This window comes from Anas acuta, chromosome 6, assembly GCF_963932015.1.
Source record: "Anas acuta chromosome 6, bAnaAcu1.1, whole genome shotgun sequence".
In the NCBI taxonomy this organism is placed as follows: Eukaryota; Metazoa; Chordata; class Aves; order Anseriformes; family Anatidae; genus Anas; species Anas acuta.
In genome coordinates this window covers 30,086,775-30,104,227 of record NC_088984.1, presented here as the reverse complement: position 1 = coordinate 30,104,227, position 17,453 = coordinate 30,086,775, and the positions used below count along the sequence as shown (strand labels likewise).

At 52.3% G+C, this 17,453-nt stretch overlaps 1 protein-coding gene and 1 long non-coding RNA gene across 7 annotated transcripts; one reads left to right on the top strand and one right to left on the bottom strand.

The window, feature by feature from the left end:
* The first annotated feature begins 1,146 nt into the window (after positions 1-1,146).
* Positions 1,147-15,976, top strand: ASB18 (ankyrin repeat and SOCS box containing 18). 6 transcript variants are annotated; one of them, XM_068686260.1, is made up of 7 exons: positions 4,641-4,963; positions 6,674-6,761; positions 7,180-7,438; positions 8,384-8,651; positions 13,464-13,977; positions 14,504-14,617; positions 15,537-15,976. In XM_068686260.1, exons 1-7 carry the CDS (start codon positions 4,641-4,643, stop codon positions 15,720-15,722), a joined length of 1,752 nt encoding a protein of 583 aa, XP_068542361.1. In that variant the 3' UTR covers positions 15,723-15,976. The 6 variants fall into 6 exon arrangements, with proteins under 6 accessions (XP_068542365.1, XP_068542364.1, XP_068542366.1 ...); XM_068686264.1 differs by lacking the exons at positions 4,641-4,963; positions 6,674-6,761 and adding an exon at positions 1,147-1,287; XM_068686263.1 differs by lacking the exons at positions 4,641-4,963; positions 6,674-6,761 and adding an exon at positions 1,155-1,291.
* Positions 8,874-11,452, bottom strand: LOC137858478 (uncharacterized). Its single transcript, XR_011097775.1, has 3 exons — positions 11,182-11,452; positions 10,450-10,610; positions 8,874-8,965 (listed from the first exon to the last, which is right to left on the bottom strand). It is a non-coding gene; the product is annotated as an uncharacterized lncRNA (long non-coding RNA).
* Positions 15,977-17,453: the final 1,477 nt, after the last annotated feature.

Sequence of the window (17,453 nt, the reverse complement as noted above, 5' to 3'; positions counted from 1 at the left end):
GAAGGCACTGAGCAGGAGAGAAAATGCAGGGAGATCATTCTCAGGGTTGGGACTTCATAGGAAATCCTTGTTCGTACTGAAAACCTCACGTGAGCCAACGTGCACAAGTAAATTGTAAACGGTCACAGAATCATGGAATTATCAGGGTTGGAAAAGGCTTTCAGGATCACCAAGTTCATCTATCAGCCTGGCCCACCAAGTCCCACCAGCAAGCCACGTCCCTCAGTGCCACCTCCTCATGTCTCTTAAATAACCCCCGGGGATGGGGACTCCGCCACCTCCCTGAGCAGCCCCTTCCAGTGCCTGACCTCCCTCTCCATGAACAAATTCTTCCTAATGCCCAACCTAAACCTCCCCTGGCACCACTTGAGGCCATGACCCTGCATCACCTGAGGGATGAGACGGGCACCACCAGCCCACAGCCTCCTCTCAGTAGCTGCAGGAGCCACAAGGCCTCCCCTCAGCCTCCTTGTCCCCAAAACAAGCAACCCTGGCTCCCTCAGCTGCCCCTCAGCCTCGTTTCCAGGCCCTTCCCAGTGTCCTCGCTCTTCCCCACATGTACCGAGCATCTCCACAGCCTTCCTGTAGCCCCAAACTGAGCACAGCTGCCTTTGCAGAGTTACAAGGCTTATATATTTTTGACACTCCTGGCCTTCAAACAGTCTCTTCTCCTAGGTAATTCCTTTAAAACCATTTGCTCATGCAAGTAAAACTCCCCAGGAGAGCCCAGCTGCCCACAGTACCCAGGGGCCTGAGGTGCTGCCCGCCACCTCCACGCTGATCCACAGCCTCTGGGCTCCTGCAGACCCAGCACTGTCCTCACCAGCACGTCCCATGTCTGACTGTCCCCAGCAGGGGTTCTGGCCTGGCAGCGAGCTTTCAGCCCCTAAAAAAAGTCCCTCGCTGGGTAAAAAGGCAGCAGACGACGTGAAGTCACGCTCTCACAATGCGCCTGGGGTATTATTAGATCCCTGGCTTATGTCAAGCGCTCGGGCTGTGCCGCTACAGCCAAAGCCCTCTAATCAGGCGCTGCAACTCCTGTTAAAAGCGGTGCCAACACTTGTCCTTGCTCCCTGCCAACTCCACATGAGCTGTTTTTCCTTGGTAGGCTGATTTAGAGACAGGGTTGTTGGGAGTGCTGCTGCCGGCTCCTCCGGTGTGGGGACTTCTGCATCCATCGCCGAAGCTTTCTGGCAATCCCTGTGAGCCTCCACAAGCCTCCGGCCTCCAGAAGTTCAGGAAATATTTTCTTCTCATGGAAATAGGCAAGGCTCCTTCAGGAGCACGGTGGGTAAGGACGGCTGCTTTTCAGTTTCTCGGTTTAAATGCTTTTAAATAAATTAACATGGCTCTTCTGCAAGGAGCTGGGGATAGACCGTGGGGGACCCGGCGGGTTTGGCACGTGCTCCTCTGCCACCAGGATGGCATCAAGCCATGCACAAAATGCTGCTCGCGTCTTTATTTAGGGTGATTTACCCAGGTTCTGGGCAGCCTGTGGTGCTCCCACCCCAAAGGGGCACGGTGCTGGGCTCAGCCCAGTCTGGGGGTTCAACACAAGGCAATGCCTCCACCCCCAGCACACCCCAGCCGGGGACAGGACCCAGCCACAGGGTTCTTGTAATGGTTTATTGTTTAAGTTGCCATTGGAATTTAAAAAAAAGGAAAAAAAAAAAAAAAAAAAAGACATTTCTCAGCAAAACCCCCCAAATCCTGTAATACAAAGTGAAACTGACTGTTCTATTAACTCCCATCCTGCATCAGCAATTTTCTAAAGTGTGGAAATGTTATAATTGACTTTTCTGCTAGTAGCAAAATGTCATTTTTTCTTAATACTTCCTAAGTCAGTAATGCATTTCAAAAGCTTCTGATGCCACTACCACAACAGGACTTACAAATTAGCACATTTTTAGCTTTTCATTAAACACAATACAAAAAGTCTCATCATATTAGGGTTTCTCTCCTCATTATTGAAAGTACTGTGACTTTGGAACTTCTCGCAGCAAATTATAATGCACTCAGCCTGGGCCCATTGTAAATCAGGACTTCAAAAAAGGTGGCACGTAGTTGGTCCTCTTTAAGCACTGAAAATATCGGAGTCTATTTGAAAACGCCTTGTGTAGTCTCTCACTAGCCTTGCAAATCATCACAGCACCAGGTAGAGCTTCCTTTTATTTTTCCTCATGGCATCAAGCCATTTCTATTCTGGCCAGGAAAAGAGGATTATTTCTTGCTGGGATTCAAAAAAAAAAAAAAAAAAAGGCACATGCCTAAGATAACAAGCTGCATAAGATCCCCAGATCATTTAGGATTTAGGGCTCTTTGCACACTCCCGGTGTCCATGGGGCTGTGCTCTTCAAAGCAGGGGGCTTCCTCCAGCTGGACGCTGTGGCTGCAGTACCTCACAGAGACTTCTCACCCTCAGGTTTTCCCACTAATAAGTGAACAAGTATTTATTTGGTGGGTAAAGGGTAAAATCCAGAACACACAGGCACCAGGGAGGAACAGAGGCATGAGCCAAGGCTGTTTGTCCCCAGGGGAGCAGCAGCAAGGTAAGGGATGTTTAGCGGGACAAACAGCTTGGGTTGCCTCTGGCCCCTTCATCCGCCTCCAGCAGTGTTTTCATCCGTGCTTGAGGCCACAAACCCTTACAGAAGAGAACCAGGGGTGCCGTTGTTCAGCCCCAGGCACATCCTCATTTGCCCCAGCTCCTGGTGTCCCGATTCATCCTGGAAAGCGAGGAGCAGCCGCCGAGCCTGCCCACCCGAGGGCTATTTAATGGAGCGGGACGCGAGCTTTCTAAGTAAAAATTAATCACGATCGCACTCCAGGAAGAAAAAGGATGGAGGATAAGGAGAAAGGAATGAGAGGAGAGGAAGAGCACCAAGAGCGATGAGTTGAAGAGCACAAGCCCATCTGGGCCTGAGCCATTCAGGCTGCTGCAATCGGCCAAGCCCCTGCGGGGCTGACACAGGTTTAAGGGCTGGGCACGATCCTGCCCTCTCCTGATGAGCAATTGGAGCAGCGACTAGATGGGAGGGTTTGACAAGTGATAGACAGCAAGCGAGCCCTTTGAAGCCAGCATCCCTGCACTCTGCACAAAGCTGGGGTAAGTTGTCCATGGCCTTGCTCTAATGCACGGTGCCCTCAGACATCTCCAGCGAGGAGCTGGTAGGCGATGCTTTTTGGGGGCACAATGAGGGCTCTGTTAGCCCCGTCCAGGAGATGCAGCACACCCCACACGATGAAGAACTGCCAAGCTGGGACATCTCCATGCCAGCACCTTGCTGACAGCTTGCCCTGATGGATGGCCAGGTGCCACGGCCGGCCCCACAAACCCGCTGCCTCATCCCGATGTTTCGGCAACCCGTAATTTTCCAAGGTGGTGTTTTCTGCCCGTAGCCGGTGAGTGAGGGGCAGGGACCAGCAAGCAAACCAGATGGCCCTCTCGTTAAAGCACAGCTGTGCCAAGGAGAGGTCGTCTCCGTAATGAATCGGGATGAGTCCCCACTAATTAATGCTGTCAAGTGAAGTTCAGATGTGTCCACTGGTCAGGAATAAATCAATCCCCCAGAAATGCATACGTCCAGAAAGGGATAGTTGAGTTTGTTCTTGTGTCCCAGAGGGCAAGCAATTATCCCCTTAACTTTCTCGTTAGGGTGCACTCGGGAAACACACTTTCAGATCTCTAAATACCTTCCCTCCACAAATGCTTTACGCCTTCAGGTGGCAAAAGCTGCTCCAGCTCGGGAGCAAAACCACGTGGGGAAGGCCCGCAGCTACACCTGCCCAGGGCTCTGCCTCCAAAATGCCTCATGCAGCAACATGCAGCCTGCTCCTTGGCGAAGCAAAACGCAGCAAAACATGGCTTTAGCAACACCAAAACCCCTTCCCTCGCTGCCAGCCCACCCCACAGCCCTCCACCCACAGCTTCACCCAGCACAGACGCACGGCCAGGGGGGACCCACGACCTTTCCCGTGCTCCAGCCGTCCCCCCCCGAGGTGATCCCACAAATAACCCAGCCTGGCTAGCACGAGACCTCGCCGCTGCCGGGAAGGGGGACGAGACCGCCGTGCGCCTGCTAATTAGCAAATGCCATTACCCACTGCGGTGCCGGGGCCGTGCGACGGAAGGTCAGTTTGATGTCGTTTGCCGTGCTGGCGCTCGGCGTGACATTTCACGGCCGCATTGCTGAGGGGTTAAATAATTGGTAGCGCTCCCCTGGCCGCCCCCTCGCCACCACCACCCCGTGGAAATGTGACTCCCCTTAAAACAGGATGCACACCAGGATCAGATTCGCACGTGGTGATTAACACAGCCGCGTTTCTTCAGCGGGGAGGGCAGCTGGGGGGACAGGGGAAGCCGGCACTTGGTATTTTTAGTGCAGCTAATGGCTGCGGGTTTTTACTCCTGTCTACAAGTTAATTGACAACCTTGAAAAAAAATAAATAAATAAGGGTGCAATGTTATGTGGTTAGAGAAAGGTTTTTTAGTGTTATTATTGAATCGAGTTATTTGTTTTTGAGATAGCGGGGCTGCTATAGCGCAGAATACCTGACCATATTATATAGAGCTCTTAAAGGAGAATGCTTCAGCACTATTTAAATATTATCTCATTTCCGATAACCCCCGGACAAAATCGATGCAGGCTCCTGGAGGGCACATCTTTCCCCGGGATGCTGTTTTTGCAGCAAAGCTGCTCCCCCTGCCCTGGGGGGGGGGTTCATCCCCCTGCCCGTGGCAAGGTGGTGGCAGGGGAGCACCGGAGCTGCGCTGTCACATGGGGGCGAGGAGCGCAGGGGATATGAAGGTGGTGACATCTGCCTGGCAGGTTGTGTCCGTGGCAGGCAGCAGCGGGTCCTGTGGGACAAGCGGAGGATGCCGGCACCCAGGGCAGTCTGGCAGGGAGCGGGGCAGGCGGGCAGGGAGCGGGCAGAGCTGCCCTCACACCACCAGCCCCAAAAGGTAGGTTAGGACAGCACCTGGGGGGCGCAGCCTTGGACCCATCGCAGGGAGCTTGGAAGCTTTCTTTTCCCCCTGACAGATGGTTTTCCTATTTTTTAGGGGGTGGGTGGGAGGGGGAGAGCTTTAAATCCATCGTGGGCTTCAGTCTGTGTCTGGTGGAGGCAGAGCTATGTCAGGGGCTGCTTCGCACACACGCGCTTGAAATTTTGCTGGAAAGGGTAAAAAAAAAATAATAATACGTAATGCTATTTTCCGCTCCCGGAGGGCAGCTTTAAATCACGGCAGGAATGCCAGGAGCAGGCAGGGCTCTCGGCACGTGCACATCCGGACCCTGACGATTTTTAAGGCAGCCAGCTCCCGGTTTTTGAACCTTCAGGGTCGACAGAACAAGTTAGCAGGGTCTGAAGTCTCCGCAGTGTTACGACTAAGTTGTTATGCGGCAGCTTAGGGCGATAACTTGGGAAACAAGCTCTCACTTTAGTCATTTTGGTTTTGCATATTGTGCTCCTTCATGTGACAGGAATGAGCTTTCCTCGTAATGCGAAGCCGGCGCAGACAATTTAAGTCATTATTAATAGATACACTTGATCTGAGGAAGTAAAATGCTTAATGTTTTGTTAAATGAGGTGTACTCTGCAAACATTCGTATTCGGGAAGAAGGTTAAGATACTACCCCGTGCTAGAGATTAATGATTGCAAGGCTACTGCTAATGGAGTGAGCATCCTTGGGCTCCCCACTGCTGGGGGCCCGATGCTGGCTGGGCCATCCCCGCTGCATCGAGCCACCCCCTATTCATAAGGTAATCTCAGGTGTCCCAGCCGCCCAATTCTCTCCCCCCAGCTGTTTTTAACCCCCCTGCCAGAAATGATGTTGAATCTGTCATCGCCGTGACCCAAGGCGTGAGTGCAAATAGATGCTCGCCAGGAGGGGTCGTGGAGATTTCAACACACTCCCGATGGCAGCGTAATATCTCGTGCACACCCCTTGCAAAATTAGCCCACGTCCAAGGAGGTCCGGGCTAAATATAATATTGACTACACTAAAAGTAGTATTTAACCTAGTGCTAAATATAGCAGGCTGGGGAAGGCGATGCCCTCGGGAAGGCAGTGAGAGCGGGGGCACATGAAGCCAAGCTTCCTCCGTGGCACTGCCAAAATATGACGGCGTGGCTGCTAACGGGTGGAGGGGAGAGGCGAGGGGCAAACCTCCTCCTGCTGCAGCCGAGGGACCCTAGGGGATAACAACGGGTCCTTCTTCAGACCGAAACCATGCTGCTGGTCAGTCAGGGCCTGAAGGGTGAGTGGAGGGAAAAAGGAAAGGTAGAGGAATAGCAACACATGCCCAAAGGAATAAAATTTAAAAAAATAAAAAAAAAGGAGGTGATGGGGTTTTGAGGCTACACCAGCCCAGAGCACCACCCTACTGTCCCCCCGTGCCTGGAGCATGATGCTGAAGCTGTACAGCAGCGGCTCACGGGATGCCAGCTCTATAATTGTCACCGTCACGGACTTCTCGGGTGACCTTGAGCCACGAGCCCCTCCTTGGGGGCTTGCCGCCACCCCGGCACCTGCCCCGTGCTTAAATGGCAGCAGAGGCCGGGCGCTTTCTCCCTGCTATACAAGGCTCTGCCGGGAAAAGCAGCTTGCTGGCCAAAGCCCCAGGAGGTTTTTACCTCGCTGGCCTTTGCCAAGTGCTTTGCATCCTTGCAGTAAGACGCCGGCGTGCCAGGCTGCACGGAGCTGCCCACGAATGCAATGCCTTCCTTGCAGTCTTTCCATGCAACAAGGTTGCAAGCAGGTAAGGAAAGCAGAAAAAATATATATATAATCTTAGAGTAAAAGCAATTTCTCAGTTTCTCTAACTCTTTCACAGCACTCACGGGCACATGGACAAGTTTATATGGGATAGGACAGACGTAAACTGGCGAAATTTCAATTTCCCCCCACTAAGTGATAGGTCAAGTTTCCCTCCCAGCCTAAACACGCATGTCCCAAGCTGCTGCCTGCAATTAAAACAGCGATTTAATCAAAGAGGTGCTGACACAACACAGCTCTGTGCACATTTGACCCTCATTGTATCAAGTATCCATTATCATCTGACCCCTCCGGCGTTATAAATACAACAACAATAGAGCCTTAACGGGATTATAATTAGACAATGAGGACAGGACAATGGAAACAATGAACTATAAAAGCCCCTCCGTTCTCTCGGCTAGGACTCGTACAGGGGGAGCACTGGAATGGATGAGCTGCCAGGACCGGTGAGAGAAAAGGTGCAGATTTCTCCCAAACTGGATTCGGAGCACCCGCTGAGGTCTCTGGCCAACAAGTACTACACGGCCCTGGTCAACGGAGACCTGAAAAGCCTGGAGGTGCTGACCGACAGATACTATGAGGACGTCAACCTGGTGTTTGAGATCAGTAAAAACGAGATGGAGTGGCAGGTGAAAAGCCAGTCATCTTACGGACTCTCAGGTACCTTTTATTTAAAGACCAGTCTGGAGAAAACCCCGGCATTGACTAACCTCAGCGGGAGAGGCACTGCCCTGGTGCAGCCAGCTCCTGGCTGGCTCTTCCTGGCTAAAGATCTACACCCAAAAATGCTTGGTGCTTCCTTCGCTTGCTTCTTTTCTGCACATACTAACCCACCAGAGGGGCAGGGACATGTAAAAAGCATGCATCCACCTCTCCCAGGCTGGGATGGGGTGGCCCACAGCTTAAGGCATACTTGCAAGCGGGCTTACAGCCAGATTCTTCGCGTGGTGGCTCGGACAGATCCCCTTGGTCCTGTTTGGCAGCAATGGGGTGCTGGCACAGCTCTTCCTGCCCTGCTGCAGGCGGGAAATCCGTGGGCTGCTTTTTAGGCAAGGGGAAAGGAGTGGAGCCTGCAAATGGGGTCCCATCTGGAGCTCGTGGTGGGTAGGGCATTGGTGTACCTGTCAGGAGGAAGCACTGGTGCCTTGTAGAAATACAGCATCACCTAGAGTGATCAGCAAGCCCAACCATCAGCCTGACCCACTGAGCCCCATCACTAAGCCACATCCCCCAGTTCCACGTCCACACATCCCCTAAATACCTGCGGGAATGGGGGTACCCAAGGTACCAATGGTATTGGTACACCAATACTATTCATGTGCACTCTCCAGGCAAGGTTTGCTGCCTCTTGCAAACAGCGCTTGGAGCAGCCACCGACCTTAACCACATTTTCCAAAACAAAAGGTTTCTAGAGAGGTTTTTAAAAAAGGAAAATGTGGTGCATTCGGATCTTTCATTCACATAAGGACCTGGCCATCCCCAGTGTGCGCTCCCAACACAGGGGCCATAAAACCTCCCCGTCTCCCATCTCCCTGCTGCAAACCCCTACAAGCACCCCCCTGTGCCATCCCCGGTGCATTCAGCCCCTCTCCCTCATCCCTGCAGGGCTGTGGTCCCTGGAGTACAAGCAGGAGCTGACTACCCCGCTGTGCATCGCCGCCAGCCATGGCCACACCGCCTGCCTGCGTCACCTCCTGCTGCGACACGCCGACCCCAACCTGGCCCCGGGGGGCCGCACGCCCCTGCACAAAGCCTGCCAGGGGGGGCACACGGACTGCGTGGAGCTGCTGCTGGAGCACAAGGCGGACCCCAACCTGCGGAGTGATGAGGGGCTGGCCCCGCTGCACCTCTGCACCACCCGCGGCTCCTTGGGGTAAGGAGAGGTCCCCGTCCTGTCCCACCCCAAAAAAAACACCCCGCCATGCATCCCCGCATGCAATGCCAGCACCGTGCCATGGTCCCTGCAAAGCCACCCGCCTGCTCTTGCCTCTCCTCCTGGCTCAGCACAGCTGAAATTTTAGCTCCTGCTTCAGGGCGTCCTTCCTCACTGCTGCCAGCAGCATCTGAGCTGGCACGGGGATGCTCACGGTGCTGGGAGAGGGCTTCGCTCTCGTGCTCTGTGGGTTTACCTTGGCTCATCTCAGGCCACCTCAGTTTATATCACCCCGTGCATCTGCTCCCGTTCACCTGCAGCGGTGCCAGCACTTCAGACACAGGCGTAAACGTTGCCTTTAAAAATACGCGTGTTTGCCCTCGCCGTGGGCTTTGTGCGCGCGCGCCTGTGTCTAGTTTCAGCCCAGTAGGACTTTAAGTGCCTGAATCATTAGGCCCAGGGAATCGGGATTTTAAAAAGAGCTCGGCCCCTTGATATCCTGATGAAACTGCTTAGGGCTGTAGCGAATTTCATTGCCTGCCAGCTTCAGTGAAAAGCCACCCTGGCTTCAAACCTCTCCCCTTTAGGCAGGCGGCGAGCTTAAAGAGAAGTAGGTGTTGAAGGCAAGGTTCCCACTACAGATCCCACGTATTGTGGGCCAGATGTCAGATATCTGTTCAAGCAGGAGCTCTGCGAGAGAAAGGCAGCCGGAGAGGAAAAGGTTTTCAGACATAAATATCTCAAACCCATCGCACAAATAAGAGCCTCTGCAAGACAGCAAATGGCATTAACTGCTCAGCCCAAATCCCGGTGTTAATCAAACGCATCCTCGATGTGGCGAGGGCTGTGCCGGCGTGCACAACACGGATCGCTTGAATTAAAATGTGGAGCATGGTCTCCCAACCATGGCATCAGCCTTGGGGGGTATTTGAAGAGCCCCAGACTTACTCTAACCCCTGGGGAAAAGGAGGAGAGGGCTCAGAAACCATCCCCTCACCCCACAGAGGTCCGAGAGGCTGGACAGGCGCTGTCTGGCTCGGATGAAGTGCTGGGAGCATCCCATCGTCACCAGTCGGGATGTTATTTCCCCTGTAACAGCGGAGGGGGATGGCAGGTGAGCCAGCAAACGGCAGCACAGGGACCGGGGCGATACGGCATGGAAACAGCTGAGTTATAAGCCCTTGAATATTGGGGCTTTATAATGGAAATGCTGAGAGACCCTTAACTACGCTACCCAGCGCTACGGGGGCTTCTACAATAACTAAGCCAACTCCCTTGAAAGATCAAAAATTAATAGACATTTCAGACAGGTTTTGAGGTTTCGACCACTGCTTTTCAATTGCAAAGACTTTGCTAAAGTTAGAGACTGAGGAGGTCAAGCTTTAGGTAACACAAACATTTCCTCTTTGATTAGGGGGAGACTACTTTACCCTGCCTATTTTTTTTTTTTTTTAAGTAGTAGATTTTAGGTCATCCTTAATTTTTTACTGACAATAAAGAGCAGGTCATTGACCTACATAGAGAGCTATTTTATTTTTCTCCCTCTTGATAACAATGGCCAGAACACCTATGTGCCGGGTTCTTCTGTATTCCCATATACTCGGCAATTCACCATGGGGGCAGGACTTAAAACCTTTGAGCCTCTCAGTGACTGGGATAAAAAAAATTATCTGGGCTTCCTTCCAGCCATTTGAGCTTCAGAATCCATGAGATTTCAACAAAAAGGATATCAGAGCTTTAATCTAGGAGCTTTTTGAAGAGATTTAAAAAAAAAAGTTCCAGTAAAGTTCAGTCTTACCTTCTTCACTTTAGGAGCTGTTCATGCCAACGTCGTCCTATTTAGTAGAGTTCCTCTCCTTGACCTCTTTTTTACAGCAGAGATAATTAACATGGTGGGGTAAGATGAGTCTCTAAATTCACTGCACTCTCTCCCAGGCTCTCTCTCGTTTCCCTCTAAAGCTGGGATGATTAAAGGAGAGTGCCTTTATTGGCACCCCAAAAAAATTACAATAAAAATGATTGAGGGGGAGAGGAAGAGCCTCAGCTCGTGGTGGGGCAGCAGGAAGATGTGGGGGACTTGGTGGGGGGCACAGGACATAGCCCCCAGCTCCCATCGTGGCACCCCTGGCAAAAAGGATGGCAGAGTCAGCTGCAACTAGAAGGGGAATGCCACCGGGACACCGGAGCTCCCAAACCAGAGGCTCTTTGGCTGTCCAGTTTGGCTTTGTGTAGGAGGCGTTACCACAAATTAAATAAAATAAAATAAATAAAAAGGAGCGTGGGTTTTAAAAGGCAGCATTTAGCATCATCTAGTGCTAAAGCAAGTGCTCTGCTCCGTTTAGAACACAAAACTCGGAGCACTTAGGGCTGCTGCTTTTGGAGTTTGGTCCCCCATGAAGGAAAGCCGCCTGTCTGTCGGGTGTCAAGTGGGAAGGAAGGAGACCAAAAGTGGGCATGGTACACAAGGACAGCACGCCCAGGTCCTGGGGATCACGGTCCTCATGCCTGCTGGCAGGGGGACAGGACCCACCTTGAGCTTTGGGGAAGGAGAGAAGGAGCCACCCCGCAGGTGTGGTTGTTGGAAGCAAAAAGGAGCTCTTTGGAGAGTGCCCGCAGCACTGGCATCTGCGCTATTGGCTGGTGAAGAAGGAAAATAAAACCCAAATCCTCTCTCCTACTTGAACGCCCGAGTCGCCCCAGGAACCAAGTGCAAGATGAGCTGTGGTAACAGCAGTTAGCACAAATCTGTGTGTATTTGAGCACAAGTGGCTTTCACGAGTGGTGAGACATCCAGGTGTGCTACCTGACCCCTGCCACTGTGTTACTAAGTGGTTGGAAGGGGGCAGAAATTAGCCAAAATTAGGCACAGCTGATGTGCATTGAGTGCATCTCCTAAGGGCTCACTGCATGAGTATCGCTGATGCTGGCCACCTGCCCTGCCTGCCCAGAGATGGTCCCAGGATGGGTGGAAAAGGAATCAGTTTCCTTTGCTTTAAGTCTTGCTGAACTGAAGCCGTGGTTCTTGCAATATTCCTGGAAAAACGGGGTATGGAGGAGCCCCAGAAAGCAGCAAGTTTAACTGAGCCTGATGCAGTGGGAGTTTAGTCTGCCTCTATGGTGAACAACGCAGCGTGAATAAAAAATAAAATAAAATAAAAAACAAGCAGCCAGAAATGCTGGCAAAGTGTTAGGAAGTATGAGTTCAGCAGCAGAGATTAGAGGCTAAAATAAGAGCCTATAGCCAGCAAACATGAATGGCATCTCCCCTCTCCATGGCCCCAGGCAGGCCGCTAAGCAGCACCTGCTTTTGCCCCATACGTTGAAACAGGAGGCGCGTGCCCCTCGCAGGGGCCCACGATTTCCAGAGGAGATCACCCCTTATTTATAGCCCCTCACCAACCTTCCTTTCTGTGCTGAGGGAGGAGCATCCAGGGGGAAAATTCAGAATAAAACAACTTGGGCTTCCTCCAGGAGGTTGGATGAGATGAAGCCATCGATAACAAAAAAGAGTCACTGATCAGCAAAAGTAGCACCTTTTCCCGGGAGGGGATTCCACAACAATCTTTCTAGATGAATATTTGGGCTATAGAGAGGAGTTTAGCTCCTTGCAGTTCCGACCTGCTCCGTGGGATGTGGCCCCTGCAGCGCAGCTTTTCCCCACTGTCCCCTTTCCCCACACCAAGGATGCTACATATTTTGCACCCAAGTCGGAAATATTTTTTCCCATGTTTTTTCCCTGCAGAGCCATTAACTGGCTCACCCAGAGCACGTTATTTTAGGATGTCAGAGCTGGACACGGCGTTAGCATTAAGGCAACCCAGAGAGGTCCCAGGAGAGTCGTTATAATTAAGGTTACAAATTCCTCGCCGTCAAGAACAGGCAAGACTGGTAATCAAGGTGTGATTTGCTCCAGCAAAAACAAAGTTTTACTGACCATCAGCAGATTGCAAGAGCCAAAAAAAAAAAAAAAAAAAAAAAAAAAAAAGAGAGAGAGAGTGGGACAAGCCATTACTTGAAAAAGGGATTCTGCACATTTTAGAGTGAAAGGGGAATTGTAAAGTACGTGCAACAGCTTTTGGGCAAATTCAGTCATTTCCAAAACACAACAGAGACAAGTATGCGCGATGACCAGCCCCTGAGCTCATCACCTGCAGTGCCAGGCTATGTTTTTTGCAATGTCTGAGTTTGGAGAACAACTATTTTAGGTGAACAGTCTCAAACGTCAGTGAAGGAACGGTGGGCAGAAAATATCGAGCACCAGATTCTCGTACATGCTGCAGCCTCAAAACCAAACCTTGTACGCTCAGCCTCAAAGCCAAGTTATTATCACTATTATCAATATTATCACTCTAATCAATACTTTTACTATTATTACTATCTTCCCCACATAAGTTATCACTCATCTGGGCCAGGCAAAACGAGTACTTCCCTCACACCCTTCTTCCTCTCTGGGGCTCCTCTTCCTCCCCACTCCTCCTGCCAGAGGGATGAGTTCAGGGCTCTGCCCCCATGCTGCTCCCCCTCATTTTGCTCCCCCACCTGTGCAGATCCCCACTGGGGGCCCTGGAAGACCCCTGAGCAGAACGAGAAGTGTTTTAGAGGAGAATAAAGCTGGCCAGAGCTTCCTGAAGGCTGCTTGCCTCCCTGCTGCTGATGCTGCCTGGGGGAGGACTGCTCTTCCCACCTCCCTGGGAGGGAAATGTGCGTGCTCAAAACATTTTACAGGTCTCACACCCCCCTGAACCTGCCTTCCCACCCCTGACCGCTGAGGGTTGCTTATCTTGGAGTTATTCCTGCTCCATCACCCCGCAGGTGCGCCAAGCTGCTGCTGAGACACGGGGCTGCCGTCGACCTGCCCAGCGAGGAGGCCGGCGAGACGGCGCTGCACGTGGCGGCCAGGCACGGCCTCTACGACCATGCCCACCTCTACCTGCGGCACGGGGCGCGGGTGGACGCCCGCAGCGCCCGGGAGGAGACGGCCATGGGCGTCCTCTGCAGCCACGCGCCCACCACCACCACCACCAGCGATGACGACGACCTCCTGCGGCTCTGCCGGCTGCTGGCCGCCCACGGCGCCGACCTGGACGCCCGGGATGAGGGGCACCGGAGCCCCCTGCACAAGGCGTGTGGGGCCGCCAACGCCGCCCTGGCGCGGTTCCTGCTGCGGCGTGGGGCCGATGTCAACGCCATTGACTACGATGGGCTCTCACCGCTGGGCTGCGCGCTGCAGGCCGCGGCCCTCCGCAGGGAGCGCAGGCCACACCGGGCCGTGCAGCTGCTGCTCAACCACGGGTCGCAAAAGATATGGCCCCCCGCCTTCGCCAAGGTACCCCCAGCGTGACGGGGTGGGTCAATGACACTGGGGGGGTTGGGGTTGGTGAGGGTGAGGGGTGCGTGGATGCAGACAGGGGGTCAAGGGTGGGATGAGGATAGTGATGGCACAAAGGGGAGAAATTAAGGTTTTTCCTGCCTATCAGAATCACTTAGGTTGGGAAAGACCCTTAAGATCACAAGTGAGTCCCATCGCCAAGCCATGTCCCTCAGTGCCACGTCCACACACATCCTAACCACCTCCAGGGATGGGGACTCCACCACCTCCCTCTCCATCCCTAGTTCTTCCTAACGCCCAATCTAAGCTTCCCCTGGTGCATCTTGAGGCCTCACATCCTAATGTCACAGCCTTGGCACACCAGCCATCAGCGCAGTCTGGTTAGTCAATGAGTCTGCGTCTCATTGATTTTACACCCAATAATAAAGAAAATATTATCCCGGCTTCTCACACACAAGCCAAAAATGTAAATGAGAAGCAAGTGCCGCATCCAGACAAAGCCTGCTTCTTTGCCCACCACTAGGTGCTCAAGTCCTGTGCAGCCGTTCCAGAGATCATCGAAGTCCTCATCAACTCCTACTCGCAAATCCCCATCTCCGAGAAGTGGGCCGAGGTTGTGCCGGAGGAGGTGATGCAGGTCAGGACGGTGTGGCTGGGGTTTTGGCCTCATGGCACCGAAATGGGGGCCCTGGGATGGTCTCCTGATCTAGGGGTGATGCTATAAATTCCTTCTCTGAGGAAAACTGAAATGCCATCATGAGTGGGCAACTCCCAGGTGGCCAAACAAACCAGAACAAAGAGGTTCCGGGACAGACATTAAAATAGACAAAGCTTGAGTGGGAAAAAATAATAATTAAAAAAATAAAATAAAATGAAGCTAGTTCTAATCTAATGGTTAAAGTCTACCTCAACACAGCACTCCTGCATCATCTCAGCAGCTTTGCACCACTGTAACTCCCTCAGCCCCCAAACCACCACTGGTCTGAGAAAAAAACCAACACAAATGTCTGGAAACCCAAGAGGCAGACCGCTGCCCTACAGCACCCCGCTCAGCTCTTCCTGATTTTAGAAAACTTGAGAGCTGTCCCCAGCCATGCAACAAGTAGGGCCACCCCACTGCTGAGTTAGCTCAGATCCCCGTCTTGCCCCTGCAGCAATTTGGGTAGCCTGTCTGTGAGAGGGCCGCTGCCAAAATGCACGTAATACACCTCAGTATGTTCTGGGAGGGCGTGAGAAATGATTTTATTCTGAGCTGGGAAAGGCTGAGGCTGCACAGCCTGTTTCTGCCTTCTGCCTTCGTGGTTCCCATCTGAGAAATGAGCGGGTCAAGCAAAAGCAAAGCCCTACAGCTCTCTGCGGGGCTGCTGCTGCTGGTGGAGGACACAAAACCATCCCCGTCCTCCCCACGCAGGGAGCTAAGCCATTGGCAAACAACAGATTTCTTACCTCCTCCCCTTCGATCTCCAGCTCTGGCTTGCTTGGCTTAACTGGATAAAACATTAAAAAAAAAAAAAAAAAAAAAAGCTTATTTTTTTTCTCTGCCTCCCTCTTTGCAGCAACACCAGTTATTCTACGAGTCCTTTTTCCGGCTGTCGGGCACAGTCCGGTGCCTGCAACACTTGTGCCGCTTCGCCATTCGGAAAAAGTTTGGCAACAAATGCCACTGCCTGATCCCCCTGCTGCCTGTGCCCAAGCCCTTGCACGACTACCTGCTGCTGGAGCCCGAAGGAGTCGTGTTTTGAAGGGCTGAGAGACGCCAGCCGAGCTCCGCCGAGCATCCCTCCCTTAACTCATCCTCCCGTGGTGTATTGCAGCAGCATCCATTTCTGTCAGCCAGGCTAAGGAGCAACTGTTTTCATGATAGATTGTTGTTTTCCAGGGATTTATAACGTAACTAAAATGTGCTTCGAGCTGTAACTTTGTATAGATTTTTTTTCTAATTGTGCTTTAAATAGATTATAAAGAGTAATAAAATGATTAGTAGCTGCTACCAGTACGCTGCGGATATGAATAATATTCATTACGAAGGCTCTCACGAAGCGGCGGGGCTCCTCAGGTGTGCAGAGGCAAGCACAAGCAGCAGACCACTAAAACCAGCCGCCGGGGGCCTCACACCCCTCTGGGTGGGCTCCCCCTGGGACCAGGACAAGTGGCACTGCCACTACAGGTGCAGCACAGAGGCCACCATCAGGATGCTTACCCAGGAGCGTTAACACAGACCATAAAACTGACCAAAATCAGCTGAAACCTCGCAGACTACTGTTGGTGTACCAGCCACCGAGCCAGGGCTGGCCATTTCTCGCCCCAATTTCACCACAGCACCCCCGTGCCCATTGCACCTGCACCCAGGGAGCACAGCCCGGGGGATATAGGGCTTGATTTTGCTTGGTGAAAGCCACCTGGAGCAGAGAGGATTTGCTTTCCCAACCCCCTGGCTCCCCAAATTAATTTCTGTGGTGCCAAAGCGAGCGTGCGCATGTGCCCCTTGGAAGAGCAGCTGGCCTCCTGTTCGCAGCTCTGCCACGGCGCTCGCCAAATTGCTCCGCTGCTTAATTATACTCCCTAGTAAAAAAATAAATAAATAAATAAAAATTAAAAAGGGAAGGAAATGCAGCCTTGTCGTGTGGTCGGCACACCCCTCCTCTACTCACCTGTGGGTTATTCAGCCCGGGTACCCACAGCTGGAGCAGGCAGCAGGGAGATGGGGAGGGCAAGGAAATTCTTCCCCGACTTTCCACCTGCTGCGCTTCCCTCGCCCTCCTGGGCTGCTCGGTGCCCCCACACCGAGACCCAGCACCCCACCGCTTCGGTGGCAGCTTCACCTCGCCGTTTTGTTTCAGTCCCTTCCTTGGAAAGGATTTACAGCACACCGGTCCTGGCTAAACCTCAATTTTGGTGCCTCTGATGAGGCTTTCATCTTTTGTGCGGGAAGAGCGGCACGCTTTGCATCCCTATGGGGCGACTTTGCATGGAGATAGAGTCCCACCAGGTGCCCGCAGCCTCCCCCAAAAAACACGACCTGGGCTGGCTGTCCTGCAGCTGGGGAAAAACAAATCCACATCAAAAGGAGGAAAAAAAAAATAAAAAGAAAAAATAAATAAAAAGAAAAAAAGAAAAGAAAAGGAAAAAAAAAAAAAAAGAAAAGGAAAAAGAAGAAAAAATAAAGAAAAAAAAAAGAAGGAAAAATAATACAAAAAAATGGGGGAAACTTTAAAGAAACCCCAGCACGCGTGGGGTCGGGGAGGACACGCGTGGGGTAGGGGCTGCGGTCCCCACGCGTGTCCGCGGCGCCGGGTGCGCGGCTCCCCGCGGCCCGCAGGGGGCGCGCTGGGCACGGCGGCGCGCACCGGCACCGGGCTGCGAGGGGGCGGGGGATAAATGAAAAATAAAAATAAAAATAAATAAATACGCAAAATAAAATAATAAGATAAACACGGAAATAAAAGAATAAAATAAAATGTGATAAAGTAAAA

What these genes read in the sequence shown, in the direction of transcription:
- ASB18 (XM_068686260.1), top strand. Translation starts at nt 4,641, where the DNA reads ATGCAGGCTCCTGGAGGGCACATCTTTCCCCGGGATGCTGTTTTTGCA. An exon ending in CACACCACCAGCCCCAAAAG is followed by an intron (nt 4,964 to 6,673) that starts GTAGGTTAGGAC and finishes GCATCCTTGCAG; the next exon opens with TAAGACGCCGGCGTGCCAGG. An exon ending in GTCATCTTACGGACTCTCAG is followed by an intron (nt 7,439 to 8,383) that starts GTACCTTTTATT and finishes TCATCCCTGCAG; the next exon opens with GGCTGTGGTCCCTGGAGTAC.